This window comes from Chionomys nivalis, chromosome X, assembly GCF_950005125.1.
Source record: "Chionomys nivalis chromosome X, mChiNiv1.1, whole genome shotgun sequence".
Lineage (NCBI taxonomy): Eukaryota > Metazoa > Chordata > Mammalia > Rodentia > Cricetidae > Chionomys > Chionomys nivalis.
Genome location: NC_080112.1, coordinates 105,242,308 through 105,261,338, shown reverse-complemented (window position 1 = coordinate 105,261,338; position 19,031 = coordinate 105,242,308). Strand labels below are relative to the sequence as shown.

General features: G+C 39.0%; 1 protein-coding gene across 1 annotated transcript; it reads left to right on the top strand.

Annotated features, from left to right (window-relative positions):
• Positions 1 to 17,207: 17,207 nt before the first annotated feature.
• On the top strand, positions 17,208 to 17,530 carry LOC130868289 (NEDD8-like). The gene has a single exon (XM_057760555.1). It carries the CDS (start codon positions 17,217 to 17,219, stop codon positions 17,460 to 17,462), a length of 246 nt encoding a protein of 81 aa, XP_057616538.1. The 5' UTR covers positions 17,208 to 17,216; the 3' UTR covers positions 17,463 to 17,530.
• Positions 17,531 to 19,031: the final 1,501 nt, after the last annotated feature.

Below are 19,031 nucleotides of genomic sequence, written 5' to 3'. Positions count from 1 at the left end.
GCATCTGCTATGTCATCCTTTAAAAGGCAAGCTCCCCCACAATCCTCACTCTCTCCCACAATTCTTGCCCCCAGAGACTGGTCTCTGCACTCCCTCTCTTCCCCCAGTAAACCTCCCATGTAAATTGTGTTTTATGGTATTACTTTCCTAACCATTGCTGCTAAACTACAAGATTTACCTAGGCCCTCCACATATATGTGACAGCTGTGTAGCTTGGTCTACTTATGGGATTTCTACCAGTGATAGCAGGAACTGTCCCTAATGCTTTATTTAGGCGTTTTTTAAGAACCTATTCCTCATACTGGATTGCATTGCCCAGCCTCAATACATGGAGAGGAACTTATTCTTACCACAACTGGATATGCTATGCTTTGTTGATACCCATAGAATGCCTACCCCTTTCTGAACAGAAACAGAGGAAGTGTGGATTGAAGGGATGCTGGTGTGGGGATATGGGAGGAGAGGAGCAAGGGTAAACTGTGGTCAAGATGTAAAATTAATTTTTGTTAAAAAAAAAAGAGAAAGTAAGCCAGTTAAAATAATAGCCTGCCCAAAAACATGGAGGTAAGAAAATGTCTTCGAAGCCGGGCGGTGGTGGCGCACGCCTTTAATCCCAGCACTTGGGAGGCAGAGACAGGTGAATCTCTTTGAGTTCGAGACCAGCCTGGTCTACAAGACCTAGTTCCAGGACAGGCTCCAAAGCCACAGAGAAACCCTGTCTCGAAAAACCAAAAAAAAAAAAAAAGAAAAAAAAAAAAGAAAATGTCTTCGAAGAAAGACAAGTAAGCCATGTCTAATGGACTATAGAATATATATCCTTTGTAGTGAAAAATAAAATTGTAAAAGTAGATTTGGGGCACAACATGGAGTATGTTGACTAAATAAGAAGTTTATAATTTTTTTCAATGACAATGAAAAAATCATGGCTACCTCTGAGGAGAATGATTGACTTTAGTTATTTATTCAACTGTTCAAATTGACAGAGCCTAGAATCTCTTAGGAGACAAGACTACATCTGAGGTATTATCTAGCTGAGATTACTCCTTGGTCATACCTGATTAGTGGTCTTAACCATGTTAACTGAGGTCAGAAGATCTGCCCACTGTTGGTGGCACTATCCCCTTGAAGGGATCCTGAACTCTGCAAGGGGTAAAAGAACTGAGCAGAAGCATTCACTGATTGTTCACTGCTTCTTCATTGTGGCTGTGTTCTGAGCAACTGCTTCAGGCTCTAGCTATTTGAGTCACCCATCAAGAGCAAAAATGAATTCTTCCTCCATTAAGTTAGTTTTATCAGGGTATTTTATCACAGCAACAATCTGAGACAAATGATGTTAGGAAAGATTTGAGCTCTTGCTTTTGAGGGTTGTATTTCATGATTAATTAGCTTCAATTCCTTTGGTTCTGTAGCTGTACAACATGGCAAAAGGCCATGCAAGAGCAATTAAGGAATATGATACAGCTTAATAATGCATATTTTTGCGAAGTTAAAACATGAGGCATGAGTCTGTGTCTACTAGGTGAAGTCTATCTGCAGTGCTGAAGGAGACCATCTAATCCCACCCACCATCTTCTAAATACACATCTACCCTCACAGTCAAAAATGCCAGAAGTCCAGGCTCTCTAGCCTTAGGACTTAGTCTAGTAGCCTGGCTTCTGGAGTGTTTGGCCTTGAACTAAGAATTACCTAATCAGTTCATCAAACTGGAACCAATATCTTGGTGTCTCCAGCCTCCAGACAGCCCTTCTTGGGACATTGCAGCCACCATTATCTATGAGGAAATTCCATCATCAGTCACCTATTCTTTGCTGATATGCATAGCCTATTGTTTCTTTCCACCACCCAAACAGCTTGGGAACTGCTGTTCTTTTGGAGACAAGGCCACACATGCACAGAGAATACAGCCTCCCAGTGGACTACAAATGCCAGCAGCACAATGGAAAGCCATGCATGCGCAGGACATTTTCTCCCAGACATCTAGAGCCCCCTTAAAAGCGGGGCATCTCAACCCGCCTCCCCCATTTTTTCCCTTCCGTCTCTTCACTCCCGTCCCTTGTCTGTTACCCCCCTCCATTAAAGTTTACCCACGTGGGACCCCGCATGTCTCGTGTTTCCTTTCCAACCCCGCAGAAATAATAACAGGAACCCTTCACTAGAACTTGTTAAGGCAATGAGGAAAGAAGCGACACGTGTATAGTATAGTAAGATGGGACTTAGTAGTGTTCTCTAATGCTACTACTACCACCTCAACCTGGGACCTCAGTATGGTTATTAGCACAGATAGAGAGGTTGCTAGTCTTGGTAGGAGGTCTTTATAGGCAGCAGTCTCAAGCTGTAGACATCTGGGAGAAGGAAGCTGCAGTTCCTAGTCTTTGCATACACTCCTCAATCCTTCATAAACACTCAGACTCCTGAGACAAGCTTTGCCATTTCTCTTAAGCCTGGCCCATATGAATAATGACGTTGCCAGTGATTTGATTGGTCTTGGAGTCCCCAACAAGGCATGCTACTGCCAAAAATACACACTCACTCAGGACTTCCACTCATTACAGTTTCTTTCACTCTGGAGAACCTCAAAATTATGCATTTCTAAGGCAATGGCAAAAAGGAGGAAACTGAGAGCAGAAAATGCAGAGGGAAGATAGAGTGCTTTAAAAATTCACTATCATAACAAGGACTTAAACATAAGTGATGACAAAAGACTTTCTTAGAGAATGTGGTGTCCTCTAACAGATGTCTAGCACAGAGGATAAATACTGATGTGATATCTCTAGGATCCCAGACAGGTTGTAAATGACAAATCCCAAAGGCATATAAAACTCATTTGATACTATTTTCTTTTGACTAAAGGTGTTTTCCTTAGAGTGTATGTGTTGCACAATTAATTTCTTTGCAGAAATTCTTCCCAGAACGTCCCCAGGCAGTTGGCAGGTTAAAGTCCTCGGTATGCAACAATGACATCTTTAACTACTACACCATGTGGTTCCTTTCAAAGGGGACTACCTTTCACAGTCTGAACACTAGCAAGCCACTGAAGAATAAAGGTTCCACTAATAACTGGTTTCTCTCAAAATAAATAAAGAATATGCTCCCCACCTTTGTGTGTTCACTTTCAATATGATGTTATATGATGCTAGCAGCAGGGAAAAGACATAGCTTCCAAAGGCAACTGCAGTTGCAAAATAAAGAAAGGGAGTCAAAGCAACAGTGGGACAGATTTAGTCCATTTTCAAATGCCTGGCCAAGGCAGCAAGAACTATTTGAATAACAGCAGCTGCACCCTTGGGGAGAGTAAGTTACTTCCTGCTGAGACTAAATTATTCTGAAGCAGGGCTAAGTAAAGAGGAGGAGGAGTTCTCTCCACCAATGGGGCATGTTAACCTTTCCAAGGAAGGTATCATTCTAGATGTACATGCACAAATGCACACACACATACACACACATGGGGGAACTATCTTTTTTCAGGGACACTTTTATGATCATGTATTACCGAAAAAAAAATTCTGTCTCACCTCATCTTCAGCTTCTTCCTGAATCACTCAATTCGTCCATTTCTTCCATTCTGCTTTCCAATCCTGTGCCTTTCCGGCTAGCAGCAGGCAAAAGGAATAGGTACATAACAGCATTGATGTCTTTTCTGTTCTTTTCTAGTTGTTAGTCATACCTAACATGCTTTTTAAAAGCTATGTAATCAGCCGGGCGGTGGTGGCGCACGCCTTTAATCCCAGCACTCGGGAGGCAGAGGCAGGCGGATCTCTGTGAGTTCGAGACCAGCCTGGTCTACAGAGTTAGTTCCAGGACAGGCTCCAAAGCCACAGAGAAACCCTGTCTCGAAAAAAACCAAAAAAAAAAAAAAAAAAAAAAAAAAAAGCTATGTAATCTAAGATAGAAATTGATCATCAGACACAGAACAAGAGAAATAAGCTTAGGTAAGAGTCATAATGCTAGCTGTGCTTCTCAAGCTTCAGGCCCAGCAACCTCAGAATGTGCAAAGAGAACTTGTTATAACACTGTGTGTTGGGTCCATCCCTGAAGTCTCTGAATTAGATTTCAGTGAAACCCCAAATTTCTAGCCAGTTTGATGATGATTTTGATGCTAATGCCTTCAGGATTATATTTTAAAGACCAGTGTGCTCTTTATTTAGTTTTAGACTTACTTGTACATTTTAGATATTCAACCTCTGTCAGAAGGAACAGCTAGCTAGGTTCTGTCTTAGTTAAGGTTTCTATTGCTGTGATAAAACACCATGACAAAAACAACTTGGGAAGGGAAGTGCTTGCTTCATTTTATACATTCTGATCACTGTCCTTCATGCAAGGCAGGAATTTGGACAGGAACCTGGAAGTAAGAGCTAATGCAGAGGCCAAGGAGGAATGTTGCTTACTGGCTTGCTCCCTAAGATTACTCAGTGTGCCTTGTCATAGTACACAGGATAACCAGCCCAGGCAGTGAGCTAGGACCTCCCATACATCGTTCAAGAAAATGCACCACAGGCTTGCCCCATAGGTCAGTGTGGTGGGGACATTTACTCAGTTGATGTTCCCTCTTCCCAAAACAGCCCACCTGGTGGTGTTAAACGTAAAAGTAGCCAGTATACCATCTTGCTTTAGTTAATCATCTTTAAAAAAAAAGGAAATGCTAACCTGAAACAAAAAGGGACTCTTGTATATTGCTGATGAAAATGTAAATTTGTCCAGCTACAATGGAAATGATCATGAAGGTTCACCAAAAAAAAAATATCAATATGTCTTCCACATGGCCCAAATATAACTAACACTTCCATGTATTTTTTTAAGGGATCCTAAGTAGATATATCATAGAAGTACTCAAATACCATAGCTTATTACGTCACTATTCACAGTAGATAAATTACAGAACCAATATATCTGTCCAACAGCAGAGAAATTAATAAGAAAAATGTAGCATACATATGTAAGTCTCAAGAATGAAGTTGTAGCATTTTCTGGAAGGTAGATCCAACTGAAGATAATTACATTGAATTAATTACAGAAAGTCAAATATATTTTCTGTCATTTGTGCTTTCAAGACTTAATATAAATATGTAAATTTATATATATGCAAAATTATATATGCAAAATTAGAAGTGACTCTGGTAGAATGGAAAATAAGGAGAGCAAAAAAGCAGAGGATATAGAGATATGGGGGAGAATACGCTCAAAATACAGCATGTATGTGTATGAAAATTTAACAAAACTCATGATTCTGAGAAAAGGTCAGGTAGGGATTGAGTGGGTGAATGTAAAATGAATTGGGATAAGACAGGATAAAGAGAGAGAGTATTCAGAATACATTATGTATGAAATTCTTATAGACCAAACCTAATCAATAAAAAGCAAATTAAACAAAATCAATTTAAAATAGTATAAAATAACCCAGTTCCTAAACTATTTCCAATAATCTTAAAGCTACTTGAAGTTTCTTAACCATCAGAAATTGGGGTTCAACCTGAAGATCTGAAAAGCAAAACAGCCAGCCACTAGCTCTTACCTCGACTTCAGTCTAAAATGGCGATCCTGCTTCCAGGAATCTCAAAACGAGAATGAGTCTGAGAGCTGACCCTCCACCCCAGTTTTATATTTCTCTCTAGGGCTGGGATTAAAGGTACACACCACTCGATCTCTAAGGCAACTAATGTGGCTACTGAGATTAAAGGTGTGTATCATAGTGGCTACTGGGATTAAAGGTGGGTGGGTGTGTCTGTGTGTGTTACTATATCCTGGTCTGTAAGGCTGACCAGTGAAACTGTTTTGCTCTCAGATCTTCAGGCAGTCTTTATTATAATACAATTGAAATGCCACTACATTACCAATCCATTGTTATGATATGGATATAAACTATTTCCCGAAGTTTCATGGCTAAAGGCTTGCTCTCCATTTGATTAATTCAATGTCTGTGATGTAATTAGAGCATAAGTGCTCTGACCTAACCAATGCATTCATCCCTTGACTAATTTAGTGGTGAAAAGTAGGAGGTGGGTCCAAACTGAAGGAAGTTAAATCTCTGGGTGTGCCAACTAGTTTTAATTGTTGACTCCACTCAGTCAGGAATCACCTGGGAAGGGAAACTTAATGCAGGACTGTCTGGATTGGGTTGACAGGTGGGCAATCCTGGGAGCAATTTCTTGACTTACTAATTGAGGTGGGCACACGCCCTATGGATGTGGAAGGCAACATTCTCTATGCAGGGGGTTCTTAAATGTATAAGAGATTCAGCTCTAATGGCTCTCTTCTAAACTTTTATTGTCTTTTTCAAAGCACCCTTGCGTCCTAACTGTACCATCACCAAATTCTTTTATGGTCTCAGCTTTGTTTGTATCTATAAAATTAGATGAGATATAAACTACCACAACTTCTTATATCAATATCACAAAACTTATTACACCTACTTCTATTTTCTTTAATGCTGTCCATGAAAAAGAAATAGTTTTGAAGGACTAGCTTCCCAGGTATACCTACTAGACAAATTCTTCCACCCTGTTCTTGACCCCATTCCATACATTGTTCAAGACCTTCCCTACATTGGTGTTCCTCTTTCTAAAATTCTCCTCAACTTCTGTTTTTCTCATTTTTGAAGGCTACATTCATTCTTCAGATTTTTTTCCTCTTAAAAATAAGCAGAGCAGTACTCTGAAACATAGCTTGCTCCAATACTGAGGGGACTTAAGAGGTGAGTGAATAGCCATGCAATGGGACACCCCACTCTATAGGACCTCCACAGTGAGACAAAACCCTGGGCCCCTCCCCCAACTCCCTAAGCTTTTCTAGCCAGTCAGCAGGGAGTTCCCTGCAGCTAGGCTCCCCCAAAACACAAACCCATCCAGCAGCCATCCAAACTACTAGACACCAAACCCACCTATCCTTCTGCAACCTTAGTGGAACTCTGAAACAGCTTGCTCCAATACTGAGGAGACTTAAGAGGTGAGTGAACAACCATGCAGTGGGACACCCCACTCTATAGGACCTCCTCAGTGGGAAAACAAACCCAGGCCCTTCCCCTGACTTCCTTGGCCTCTCTAGCTAGCCAGCAGGGAGTTTCCTGTGGCTAGTTTCCCCCAAAATCCAAACCCATCCACTGGAGCCCCCAATCTACTAGCCACACCCCACCTAAGAGCTGAGAGCTTAATACAATACTGAAGGGACCAAGAGCTTCCTACAACATTGAGGGGATTAAGAGAGAGCACCAAGAAAATAGGCATATAGAGACCTCAGAGGCATTCTGAGGCAGCCATTGACAATACAGAGCAGACCAAGAAAAACTCCCAAACACTCAGACAGCCACAGCAAAGATTGGACCAAGATGTAAAAACGCTGTCAGCCTCATTTGAAGGAAGAAATGGGTAGGTGCAAATGCAAGAATTCCTCCAACAATCTAAAAAACAACATGTAACATCAGAACCCAGTGGTCAAATGACAGGAAGACCTGATCATCCTAACCCAGAAGAAGTAGAAGAAAACAACTTTAAACATAACTATATGAAAATGCTGGAGAAAATGAAAAACTCTCTTAAAGAAATAGAAGAAAAGACAAAAAATTGGAAGAAATTAATAAATACCTCAAAGAAACATAAGAAAACCAAGAAAAAAATAAAACAGGAGAAGGAAACAGTTCAAGACTTGAATACTGAAATAGAGGTAATAAAGAAAACACAAACCGAGGGAATTCTGGATATGGAAAATCTGGGTAAATGAACAAGAACTACAGAGACAAGTATAACCAACAGAATACAAGAGATAGAAGAAAGAATCTCAGGCACTGAAGATGCAATAGAGGAAATAGACTCATCGGTCAAAGAAAACGTTAATTCCAATAAATTCTTAACACAAAACACCCAGGAAATCTGGGACACCATGAAAAGACCAAACCTAACAATAATAGGGGTAGAAGAGGGAAAAGAACTCCAGCTCAAAGGCAAAGAAAATATATTCAACAAAATTATAGAAGAAAACTTTCCCAATCTCGAGAAGGATATCCCTATGAAGGTACAAAAAGCTTACAGAACACCAAATAGCCTGGATCAAAAAAAAATCTCCTCAACATTTAATAATTAAAACACAACACATAGAGAATAAAAAAAAGATATTAAAAGCTGCAAGATTAAAAGGTCAAGTAACATGTAAAGGTAAACCTATCAAAATCACACCCGACTTCTCAATGGAAACCTTAAAGGCCAGAAGGTCCTGGATAGGTGTGTTGCAGACACTAAGAGACCACGGATGCAAGCCCAGACAAATCTTCCATTCACCATCGATGGAGAAAACAACATACTCCATGACAACAACAGATTTAAATAATACATATCCACAAATCCAGCCTTACAGAAAGTACTGGAAGGAAAACCTCAACCCAAGGAAGCTAACTGTACCCACAATAACACAGACATCTGATAACCCCCCACCAGCATAACCTAAAGAAGGGAAACAAACAAATACTACTACTGAAAAATTACCATAATTAACAACCACTGGTCAATAATATTGCTTAATAGCAATGGACTCAATTCACCTATAAAAAGACACAGACTAAGAGAATGGATACAAAAATAAGATCCAGCCTTCTCCTGTTTACAAGAAACACACCTCCACCTAAAAGACAGATACTACCTCAGAGTAAAAAGTGGGGGAAAAGTTTTCTAATCAAATGGACCTAAGTAAGAAGCAAGCAGGTATAGATATCGTAATATCTAACAAAATTGATTTCAAACTAAAATCAATCAGAAGAGATGGAGAAGGACACTTTATGGTCATAATAGGAACAATTCATCAAGACACAGTCTCAATCCTGAATATCTATGTTCCTAATACAAGAGCACCTACATATGTAAAAGAAACATTACTAAAACTTAAATTGCACATCAAACCCCACACACTAATAGTAGGAGACTTCAACATTCCACTCTCGCAATGGACAGGTCAACAAGGCAGAAATTTAACAGAGAAACAAGAGAACTAACAGATGTCATGAACTGAATGGACTTAACAGACATCTATAGAACATTCCACCAAAGCACAAAAGAATATATCTTCTTCTCAGTACCTTGTGTAACCTTTTCTAAAATTGATCACATACTCAGTAACAAAACAAACCTCCACAGATACAAAAAAATGGAGTAGCCCCTTGTGTCTTATCAGATCACCATGAATTAAAGTTAGAATTTAACAACAATACCAATCTCAGACAGCCTACAAACTCATGGAAATTGAACAGTGAACTACTAAACCACCTCAGGATCAAGGAAGAAATTTTAAAAAAACTAAAGACTTTCTTAAATTCAATAAAAATGAAGGCACAACATATCCAAACCTGTGGGATACCATGAAAGCAATGCTAAAAGGAAAGTTCATAGCACTATGTGTCCACATAAAGAAAATGGAGAAAGCTCACATTAGAGACTTAACAGCACACCTGAAAGCTCTAGAACAAAAAGAATCAGACTCACCCAGGAGGAGTAGAAGACAGGAAATAATCAAATTGAGGGCTGAAATCAACAAAATAGAAACACAGATAACCATATGAAGAATCAATGAAACAAAGAGCTGGTTCTTTGAGAAAATCAACAAGATTGACAAACCCTTATCCAAACTAATCAAAAGGCCAAAAGAGAATATCCAAATTAACAAAGTCAGAAATGAAAAGGGGGACAGACATGGAGGAAATTCAGAGAATCATTAGGTCATACTACAAAAACCTGTACTCCACAAAATTGGAAAATATAAAAAAAATGGATAATTTTTTGATAGAAACCATATGCCAAAATTAAATCAAGACCAAGTGAGTAATTTAAATAGACCTATAAACTGCAAGGAAATAGAAGCTGTCATCAAAACCCTCCCAACCAAAAAAAGCCCAGGGCCATATGATTTTAGTGCAGAATTCTACCAAAACTTCCAAGATGAGCTAATACCTATACTCCTCAAACTGTTCCCCATAATAGAAACAGAAGGGGCATTGCCAAACTTGTTTTATGAGGCTATAGTTACCCTGATACCAAAACCACACAAAGACTCATCCAAGAATGAGAATTGCAGACCAATCTCGCTCATGAACATGGATGCAAAAATACTCAATAAAATACTGACAAATGAATCCAGGAACACATCAAAAAAATCATCCACCATGATCAAGTCAGCTTCACACCAGAGATACAAGGCTCATTCAACATATGAAAATCTATCAATGTAATCCATCATATAAATAAACTGAAAGAAAAAAATGTATGATCATTTCATTAGATGCTGAAAAAGCATTTGACAAAATCCAACACCCCTTCTTGATAAAGGTCTTGGAGAGATCAGGAATACACAGAACATACCTATATATAACAAAAGCAATATACAGCAAGACAACCACCAACATCAAATTAAATGGAGAGAAACTCAAAGTAATTCTGCTAAAATCAGAAACAAGACAAGGATGTCTACTTTCTCCATATCTCATCAATATAGTTCTTAAAGTTTTAGCACTAGCAATAAGACAACAAAAGGAGACCAAGGAAAGGAAGAAGTCAAACATTCATTAGTTGCAGATATGATAGTGTATATAAGTGACCCCCAAAACTCTACCAGAGAACTCCTACAGCTGATAAATACCTTCAGTGATGTGGCAGGATACAGGATGAACTAAAAAATATCAGTAGCCCTCCTATACACAAATGATAAATAAGCTGAGAAGAAATGAAAGAAACATCACCTTTCACAATAGCCACAAATAACATAAAATATCCTGGGGTAACACTAACCAAAGAAGTGAAAGACCCATTTGACAAGAACCTTAAGTCTTTAAAGAAAGAAATTGAAGAAGATACCAGAAAATGGAAAGATCTCCCATGCTCTCAGGAAGGATCAACATAGTAAAAATGGCCGGGCGGTGGTGGCACATGCCTTTAATCCCAGCACTCGGGAGGCAGAGGCAAGTGAATCTCTGGGAGTTCGAGGCCAGCCTGGTCTACAAGAGCTAGTTCCGGGACAGGCCCCAAAGCTACAGAGAGACTCTGTCTCGAAAAACCAAAAAAAAAAAAAATAATAATAATAATAATAATAATAATAATAATTAAATAAAATAAAATAAACATAGTAAAAATGGCCGGGCGGTGGTGGCACATGCCTTTAATCCCAGCACTCGGGAGGCAGAGGCAAGTGAATCTCTGGGAGTTCGAGGCCAGCCTGGTCTACAAGAGCTAGTTCCGGGACAGGCCCCAAAGCTACAGAGAGACTCTGTCTCGAAAAACCAAAAAAAAAAAAAAATAATAATAATAATAATAATAATAATAATTAAATAAAATAAAATAAACATAGTAAAAATGGCAATCCTACAAAAAGCAATCTATAAATTCAATGAAATTCCCATCAAAATCTCAACACAATTTTTTACAGACCTTGAAAGACCAATAATCAACTTCACATGGGAAAAAAAAAACAGGATAGCCAAAACAATTCTGTATAATAAAGGAACTTCCGGAGGCATGGCCATCCTTGACTTCAAGCTCTGTTACAGAGCTATAGTAATGAAAACAGCTTTTTATTAGCATAAAACCAGAGAGGTTGACCAATGGAATCGAATCAAAGACTGGATATTAATCCACACACCTCTGAACTCCTGAATTTTGACAAAGAAGCTAAAATTATACAAAGGAAAAAACAAAACATCTTCAACAATGGTGGTGGCATAACTGGATGTCAACCTGTAGAAGAGTGAAAATAGATCCATATCTTTTGCCATGCACAAAACTGAAGTCCAAATAGATTAAAGACCTCAATATAAATCTGACCACACTGAACCTGATAGAAGAGAAAGTGGGAAGTAGTCTTCAATGAATGGGCACAGGAGACTACTTCCTAAATATAACCCTAGTAACACAGACAATAAGAGCAACAATAAATAAATGGGACCTCCTAAAACTGAGAAGCTCCTGTAAAGCAAAGGACTGTCAATAGGACAAAAAGTCGGCCGATTTTTTTTAAATATTTATTTATTTATTATGTATACAATGTTCTGTCTGCATGTGTCCCTGCAGTCTAGAATTGGCACCAGATCTCATTATGGATGGCTATGAGCCAACATGTGGTTGCTGGGAATTGAACTCAGAACCTCAGGAAGAGCAACCAGTGCTCTTATCCACTGAGCCATCTCTCCAGCCCCAAAAGTCGACCTATTGAATGGGAAAAATCCTCACCAACCTCACATCAGACAAGAGACTGATCTCCAAAATATATAAAGAACTCAAGAAATTAAACATTAAGATTGTAAATAACCCAATTGAAAAATGGGGTATGGAACTAAACAGAGAATTCTCAGCGGAAGAATCTCAAATGGTCAAAAGATACTTAAGGAAATGTTCAACTTACTTAGCAATCAGGGAAATGCAAATAACAACAACTCTGAGATACCATCTTAGACCTGTCAGAATGGCTAAGATCAAAAACAGTAATGACAGCTTATTCTGGAGAGGATGTGGAGTAAAGGGAGCACTCATCCATTGCTAGTGAGGATGGAAACTTGAACAACCACTCTGGAAAGCAATATGGCGGTTTCTCCAAAATTTGGAGTCAACCTACCTTAGGATCCACCAATACTGCTTTTGGGTATATACCCAAAAGATAATCAATCATACTACAAAAGCATTTGTTCAACTATGTTCATAGCAGCATTATTTGTAACAGCCAGAGCCTGGAAACAACCTAGGTGACCTTCAACCGAAGAATGGATAAAGAATATGTGGCACATTTACACATTAAAGTACTACTCAGTGGTAAAAGCAAAAACAATGACACCTTGAATTTTGCATGCAAATGGATGGAATTAGAAAACACTATCCTGAGTGAGGTAACCCAGACCCAAAAATATGAATATGGTATGTACTTACTCATAAGTTGATACTAGCTATAAACAAAGGACTTTGAACCTATAGTTCATGATCCTAGAGAAGCTAAGTAATAAGGTGAACTCAAAGAAAAAGATATATAGACCCACCTGGAAATTGGAAACCGACATGATAGTTAGACATAATTGGGTGCAGGGGGAGGGGGGCAAGGGAGGGTAGAAGGAAAAAAGGAGGGGACAAGAGGAGGGTTGAGGAGAACTTGAGGGAATGAGATAGTTGAGATGGAGAAAGGACAGAAATGAGAGCAAGGAAAGAGATATTGTGATTGAGGGAGCCATTATAGGGTTATCAGAAACCTGGCTCTCGAGAAATTCCCAAGAATCCACAAGGATGACCCCACCTAAGATCCTAAGCAATAGAAGAAAGGGGGCCCAATCTTGACTTGTCCTATAGCCAGACTGATGATTATCTTAAATATCACCATACAACCTTCATATAGCAACTGTTGGGAACAAAGGCAGAGACCCACATTGGAGCAGTGGACTGAGCTCCCAAAGTCCAGTTGAAGAGTGGAAGAAGTGAGAATATGAGCAAAGACGTCAAGACCATGATGGGTACACCCATTGAAAGAGTTTACCTGAGCTAATAGTAGCACATCAACTCCAGCAGGACTGGGAAAGAATAAGCATAGGCCCAAACTAGTCCCTCTGAATGTGGTTGACAGTTGCATGGCTGGGGCAGACTGAGGGGCCACTGAGAGTGGCACCAGGATTTATCCCAACTGCATGTACTGGCTTTTGGGGATCCTATTCTTTTTGGATTTATACCTTGCTCAGCCTAGATATAGTAGGGAGGGCCTTGGACCTTCCACAAAGCAATGTTCCTTACTCTCTCTGAGGATTAGATGGGGGTGGAGTGGGAGAGTTTATGAAGGGAATGGAAGGAGGGGAGGGAGTAGGAACTTCGACTGGTATTTTTTTTAAATCTAATATTTTTTAAAAATAAGCAGGACAAAAGTTGTTTAGCAAACCTCTATTGTTTTCTATTTCTCTAATTCCCTTCACACATAAGATCCCTACAAGGCTAATATGGAATTGTTCCTCTTGTTTGTTCTATGTCATCCCTTCCCAAATGAATTCAGGCAAAATCTTCCAGTACTTTTCACTTGTCTTCCTCTATTGCTTCTCTTCATTATTGTAGGCCAGTTTCATGACCATTGAAAATCCCCTTACCCTCCACCTTAGGGATAAACATCTTATGAAAGGCACTGGTGGCAATACCTCGGTATTCAAAAACCCTTTTCAACATTTTATCACCTAAGTCATCAAACTCTAGCATGCTGTTCACAGTATGTCACAATCATCACCTTACATCTAGATTTTTTTTTTCTGCCTAATCCCCTCCTCAGATAACCTTTCCCAGGTCAGGTTGTCTGTGTCACTTATTATTTCAGTTTCAACATTTGATAGTGTTTCTCAACTCACTTTAAGCTCTGTACTCCAGAGCCTGTGGAAAACATCATCACTATCCCACACATTCCCTGAAGTACACACACACTGGTTTCTGGTTTGCCTAGAGGTGGTGTGGAAAGAAGGTCCAAGAAAGTTTTGTTTTTTTCATGCAGAAAATTATTCTCATTTTATCTTTTCATTAATTCAAATAACACTTGATTTTTAATCTTTTCCTCATATTCAGACCTAAATATCCCATTTTCCAGAAATACATTGCCCTTTTGGTACTCAATATGCCCAACCTAAAATCATCATGTTCTCTCTAGTACTTTATCCTTCTAATTTTCTTTTATCAATAAATGAAACTCTCCCCTAGTACATCCTCTACAATGGTGTCAGGATGGTTTGTATAATAAAGCAGAATTAAGGAATTAAAGGCACATAGGAGACTTTATAATTGAGATCTTAGATATATCTACTTCCCTTGTCTGTGATATTCATCCTTTTAAATCCTCATAATCAAGGTCAGAATTAAAGTTAATTAACCAGTAATGCCATAAAATCCTTTGCACTTACTTTGTGTAAAAATGAAACAATCCAGTAAGTATCATTTTATACATTTTATCTTTAGAAATACAACTATGTATTTATAAAACTTTGTTATTGGAAAACTCTCAGGATCTTTGCAAATAGAGATATATCCCATAAATTATAAATCAGTGATCACTGGGTTTAAAAAAACAATCATAAGACACAAACTTTCCTTCTTTCCAAGTAGCTATCTAATAATTTATCCAAACATGACAACTGTCATGCCCCCAAATAAGACCCTGCATCTGATGGAGGAAGGTCATTGGTTAAAAAATAAAGAAACTGCTTGGCCCTCATAGCTTTGAACATAGGTGGGAGGAGTAAACAGAACAGAATGCTAGGAGGAAGAGGAAGTGAGCTCAGACTCGATAGCTCTCCTCTCTGGGGCAGATGTGATGAAGCTCCGACCCAGGATGGACGTAGGCTAGAATCTTCCCGGTAAGTGCACCTTGGGGTGCTACACACATTATTAGAAATGGGCTAGTCCAGGTGCGAGAGTTAGCTGAGAAGAGGCTAGATATAATGGGCCAAGCAGTGTTTAAAAGAATACAGTTTGTGTGTTGTTATTTCGGGGCATAAGCTAGCCAAGCGACCAGGAGCTGGGGCGGCAGGAACACAGCCTGCAGCTCCCACTACATGCATCCTCCTTTATGATAGCATTTTGGAGCAGTGCCATGTCACAGTTCCTTTGCTCCAAACCCTCAATTCCATTTATTAGTCTTTTGAAATATTTATTGGTCTGTGTATTAGTTACATTTCTATTGCTGTGATAAGAAACTGTGAAAAAGTTAACTTAAAATGGGGTTATAGTTATTTGAAATTATGATTTCTGAGGGATAAGAGATCATCACCAACAAAGCATAGCAGCAGGCAGCTAGCAAGGCTGCTGGAGCAGGAAATGGAGAGCTTACACCTTGAACAATATGTGCAAAGCAAAGAGTAAAATTGGGAGTAAGGCAAGGCCTTAAACTTCCAAAGCCCAACCCCCAGTGAGATACTTCCTCCTACAAAGCAGAATCTTCTAAGTTGCCCTCCCCCCAAAAAAAACCAGGGTCTCCAACCAGGAACTAATTGCTCTCAAAGAAATTGTTTACCTTGGCTCCTTGCCAGAGATCTCCTCTGTTTGGTAAAGCACCCCCTTAACAATAAGGTACAGTTGTTTGAATGTAGATATAAAAGAAGAAGGAAGAAGTTGTAATTTTTTCTACTGTTGCCCCTAACTTCCAATGCCTTGTGTCTATATGTGTTTCTTTAAGATATTATCTTTTTTATGGGCCAGGTCTTCTTCCTTGTTCTAATTCTCATTTAGCTGTAATACATTTCTTTCCTTCTTTTGTACTTTCAGGTCTACTTTCATATGCCTTCTTTCTTCACTTCATATTGCATAAACTTATGTAAATAGTCCTCCTTTAATGTATTTTTATTTTATAGATATAGCTTTGTTTCCTGATGAGACCTTCGATTGATATAGTCTCAGAACTTCTAGACCTCATTATTCTATTGTGAAAGCATCATAAGGGGAGTGAAGCAAGACATCATCAAAAGCATGCTATAGAGTAATGTGTGTCATGAAGAAAATGTAAGGCACGGTAAGAGCTGTTGAGGTGGGAGACTTGATAGGTGGCTTTAACAGACTTTAGAAGTGAATTGTACTTAAATGGGTAATGTTTCAACACAGGTCTGAACAAAATGATGAGATCAATTACATGGATAGCTAAAGCACTAAGAGCAGAGGGTATTAAGCGCAACTAGCAGATACTTTGAGGTGGAATATTACTTGATAGGTTGCAGGAACAGGTAGAAATTTATTGCTGCAGCTTGAATATGAACTTTAGCCCATAGGCTCATGTGCCAAACACCAGTCTCCCAGCTAGTAGTACTTTTCTCAGGGGCAGTGGAAGCTTTCAGAGGTTAGTGCTAGGTTCAGGATACAGCTCACTGGGTGTGTGCCTTTGATGGTTATACCTAGATTCTTGTCTCTTTTCTTTTCTTCCTGCTTCATGCATAGAATGGAATCAATTGTGCTAAGTAATGACTTTAGACATAAATCTCTGGAACTGTGAAAGAAATCCTAAGTTATTTTCTTAGGTGTTTTGTCATTGTTATGAAGCCTGATTGAATGTATTTCTTTAATTTATATTTGTCCCTTCTAAAACATTTATTTATCATCTGCTATGTTTCAAGAACTGTTCTATGGAGTCAAGATGCTTGCAATAATCTGTCTTCATGGTGTTTAAAGAAATAGTAAGAGCCGTGGAGTGCTGGGAAGTGGCAGCAGTGACCACAGCAGAAGAAGCAGGACTATAGCCACCTACAGCCTCAACCTGGGAAGAAGATGCTAATTAAAGTGAAGACGCTGACTGGAAAGGAGATTGAGATCGACATTGAACCCACAGACAAGGTGGAGCGAATCAAGGAGCGTGTGGAAGAGAAAGAGGGCATCCCCCCACAACAGCAGAGGCTCATCTACAGTGGCAAACGAATGAATGATGAGAAGACAGCAGCTGAATACAAGATCCTAGGTGGTTCAATCCTCCACCTGGTGTTGGCTCTTAGAAGAGGAGGTGGTCTTGGGCAATGATGAACCTCGGTTCCATTTTACCTCCTTGCCCTGTCGCTCATAATGAAGCATCACATATCCTCTCACACTCTGGGACACCAGAACTTATACCCCCTCCCTTGGATGCCCAGTCTTGTGTATCTACTGGTGGGAGAATGTGAGGACCCCAGAGTGTAGTGCTTCTGGCCCAAATGACCATTACTTGGTGTTGGGTTTTAGTTTGCAGTTCTGTGTGCTTCCCTCTCTTATGACTATATCCTTGGTTGTCAATAAAATATTTCCTGGCCAAAAAAGAAAAGAAATAGTAAAAAAATACTTTCTATCATAAGTCATATTCAATTTCTGCTCATTCATCAATTTCTATATACAACACATTATAGACTATTACAATGCTTAAAATCAATTACCAAAAAGAAATATATGTAAATATTTAATGTTATTTAAATGACCACATTGGAAAAGGATAGAAAAACATTAAAAGATGTCTTAGTAATCTAAAATTTTCTGTTTTATAATAAAATACAAGCATAATAAAAGACATGGAACAAAACTCCCAGAAGAAAAGTGTTAAAATTCTATACATATCACGGCTAGAGAAATAACTCAATAGTTAAGGTATTCAGTTCTTACATGAGGTGGTTCACAAGCATCTATAAGTTCAACTCCAGGGAATCTGAAACCCTTTTTTGGCCTCAGCAGGCACCCGCACTTCTGTGCATATACCTCCCTTCTCCCCCACACAATTAAATAATAATAAAAGAGCTAGTTCCAGGACAGGCTCCAAAGCACAGAGAAACCCTGTCTCGAAAAACCAAAAAAAAAAAAAAAAAAAAAATCATATACATATTATTTTATATATAATTATATCAACAGACTATAGAAATTGAGAAAAAAGATGTCAGACATTAGAAGAACTCTTTCACAGTGAAAGTAACAAAGATTGAAAGCCCTTGTGCCCTGATTTAAAGAAGGACAAAGAAAGAGAGAGAAGGAGGAAGAGAAAGAGGGGAGGAAGGGAAGAAAGACACATAAAGAAATAGGTCACCAGGTTATTCATTCAAACAATATTTACCCAGTAACTAATATGGGAAGATCACCATAAACAGACTTTGGTGAATTCAACAGATAAATGAGCCGGGTGGTGGTGGTGCACGCCTTTAGTCCCAGCACTCGGGAGGCAGAGACAGGTGAATCTCTGTGAGTTCGAGGCCCGCCTGGTCTACAAGAGCTAGTTGTAGGACAGTCAGGGCTGTTACACAGAGAAATGAAACAAAACAAAACAAACAAAAAAATGAGTGAACTACAGACTCAGTCTTTTATGTGCCTACACTTAAGTAACGGGAATCAGTCAAAGTCTTAGAAAGCATTGACAAATGTAAGAAAAAAAACTCAGTCCTTCAAAGGCTCATTCTACACTGCTGAGCTACACATAAACTTTTAGTTAGATAACCTCTATGTTTAAAGGACATTTCATTAATAATGCACTTCAGAGAAGATCAATACATGGACTGAGGATGAAGCTACAGTCAATATTCTCCTCAAGAATCACATGCTGTATTCACAGGAGATTATTTTCTATTTCCAATGAAT

Excerpts from the sequence above, each read along its gene's own strand:
- LOC130868289 (XM_057760555.1), top strand. The coding sequence starts at position 17,217 with ATGCTAATTAAAGTGAAGACGCTGACTGGAAAGGAGATTGAGATCGAC.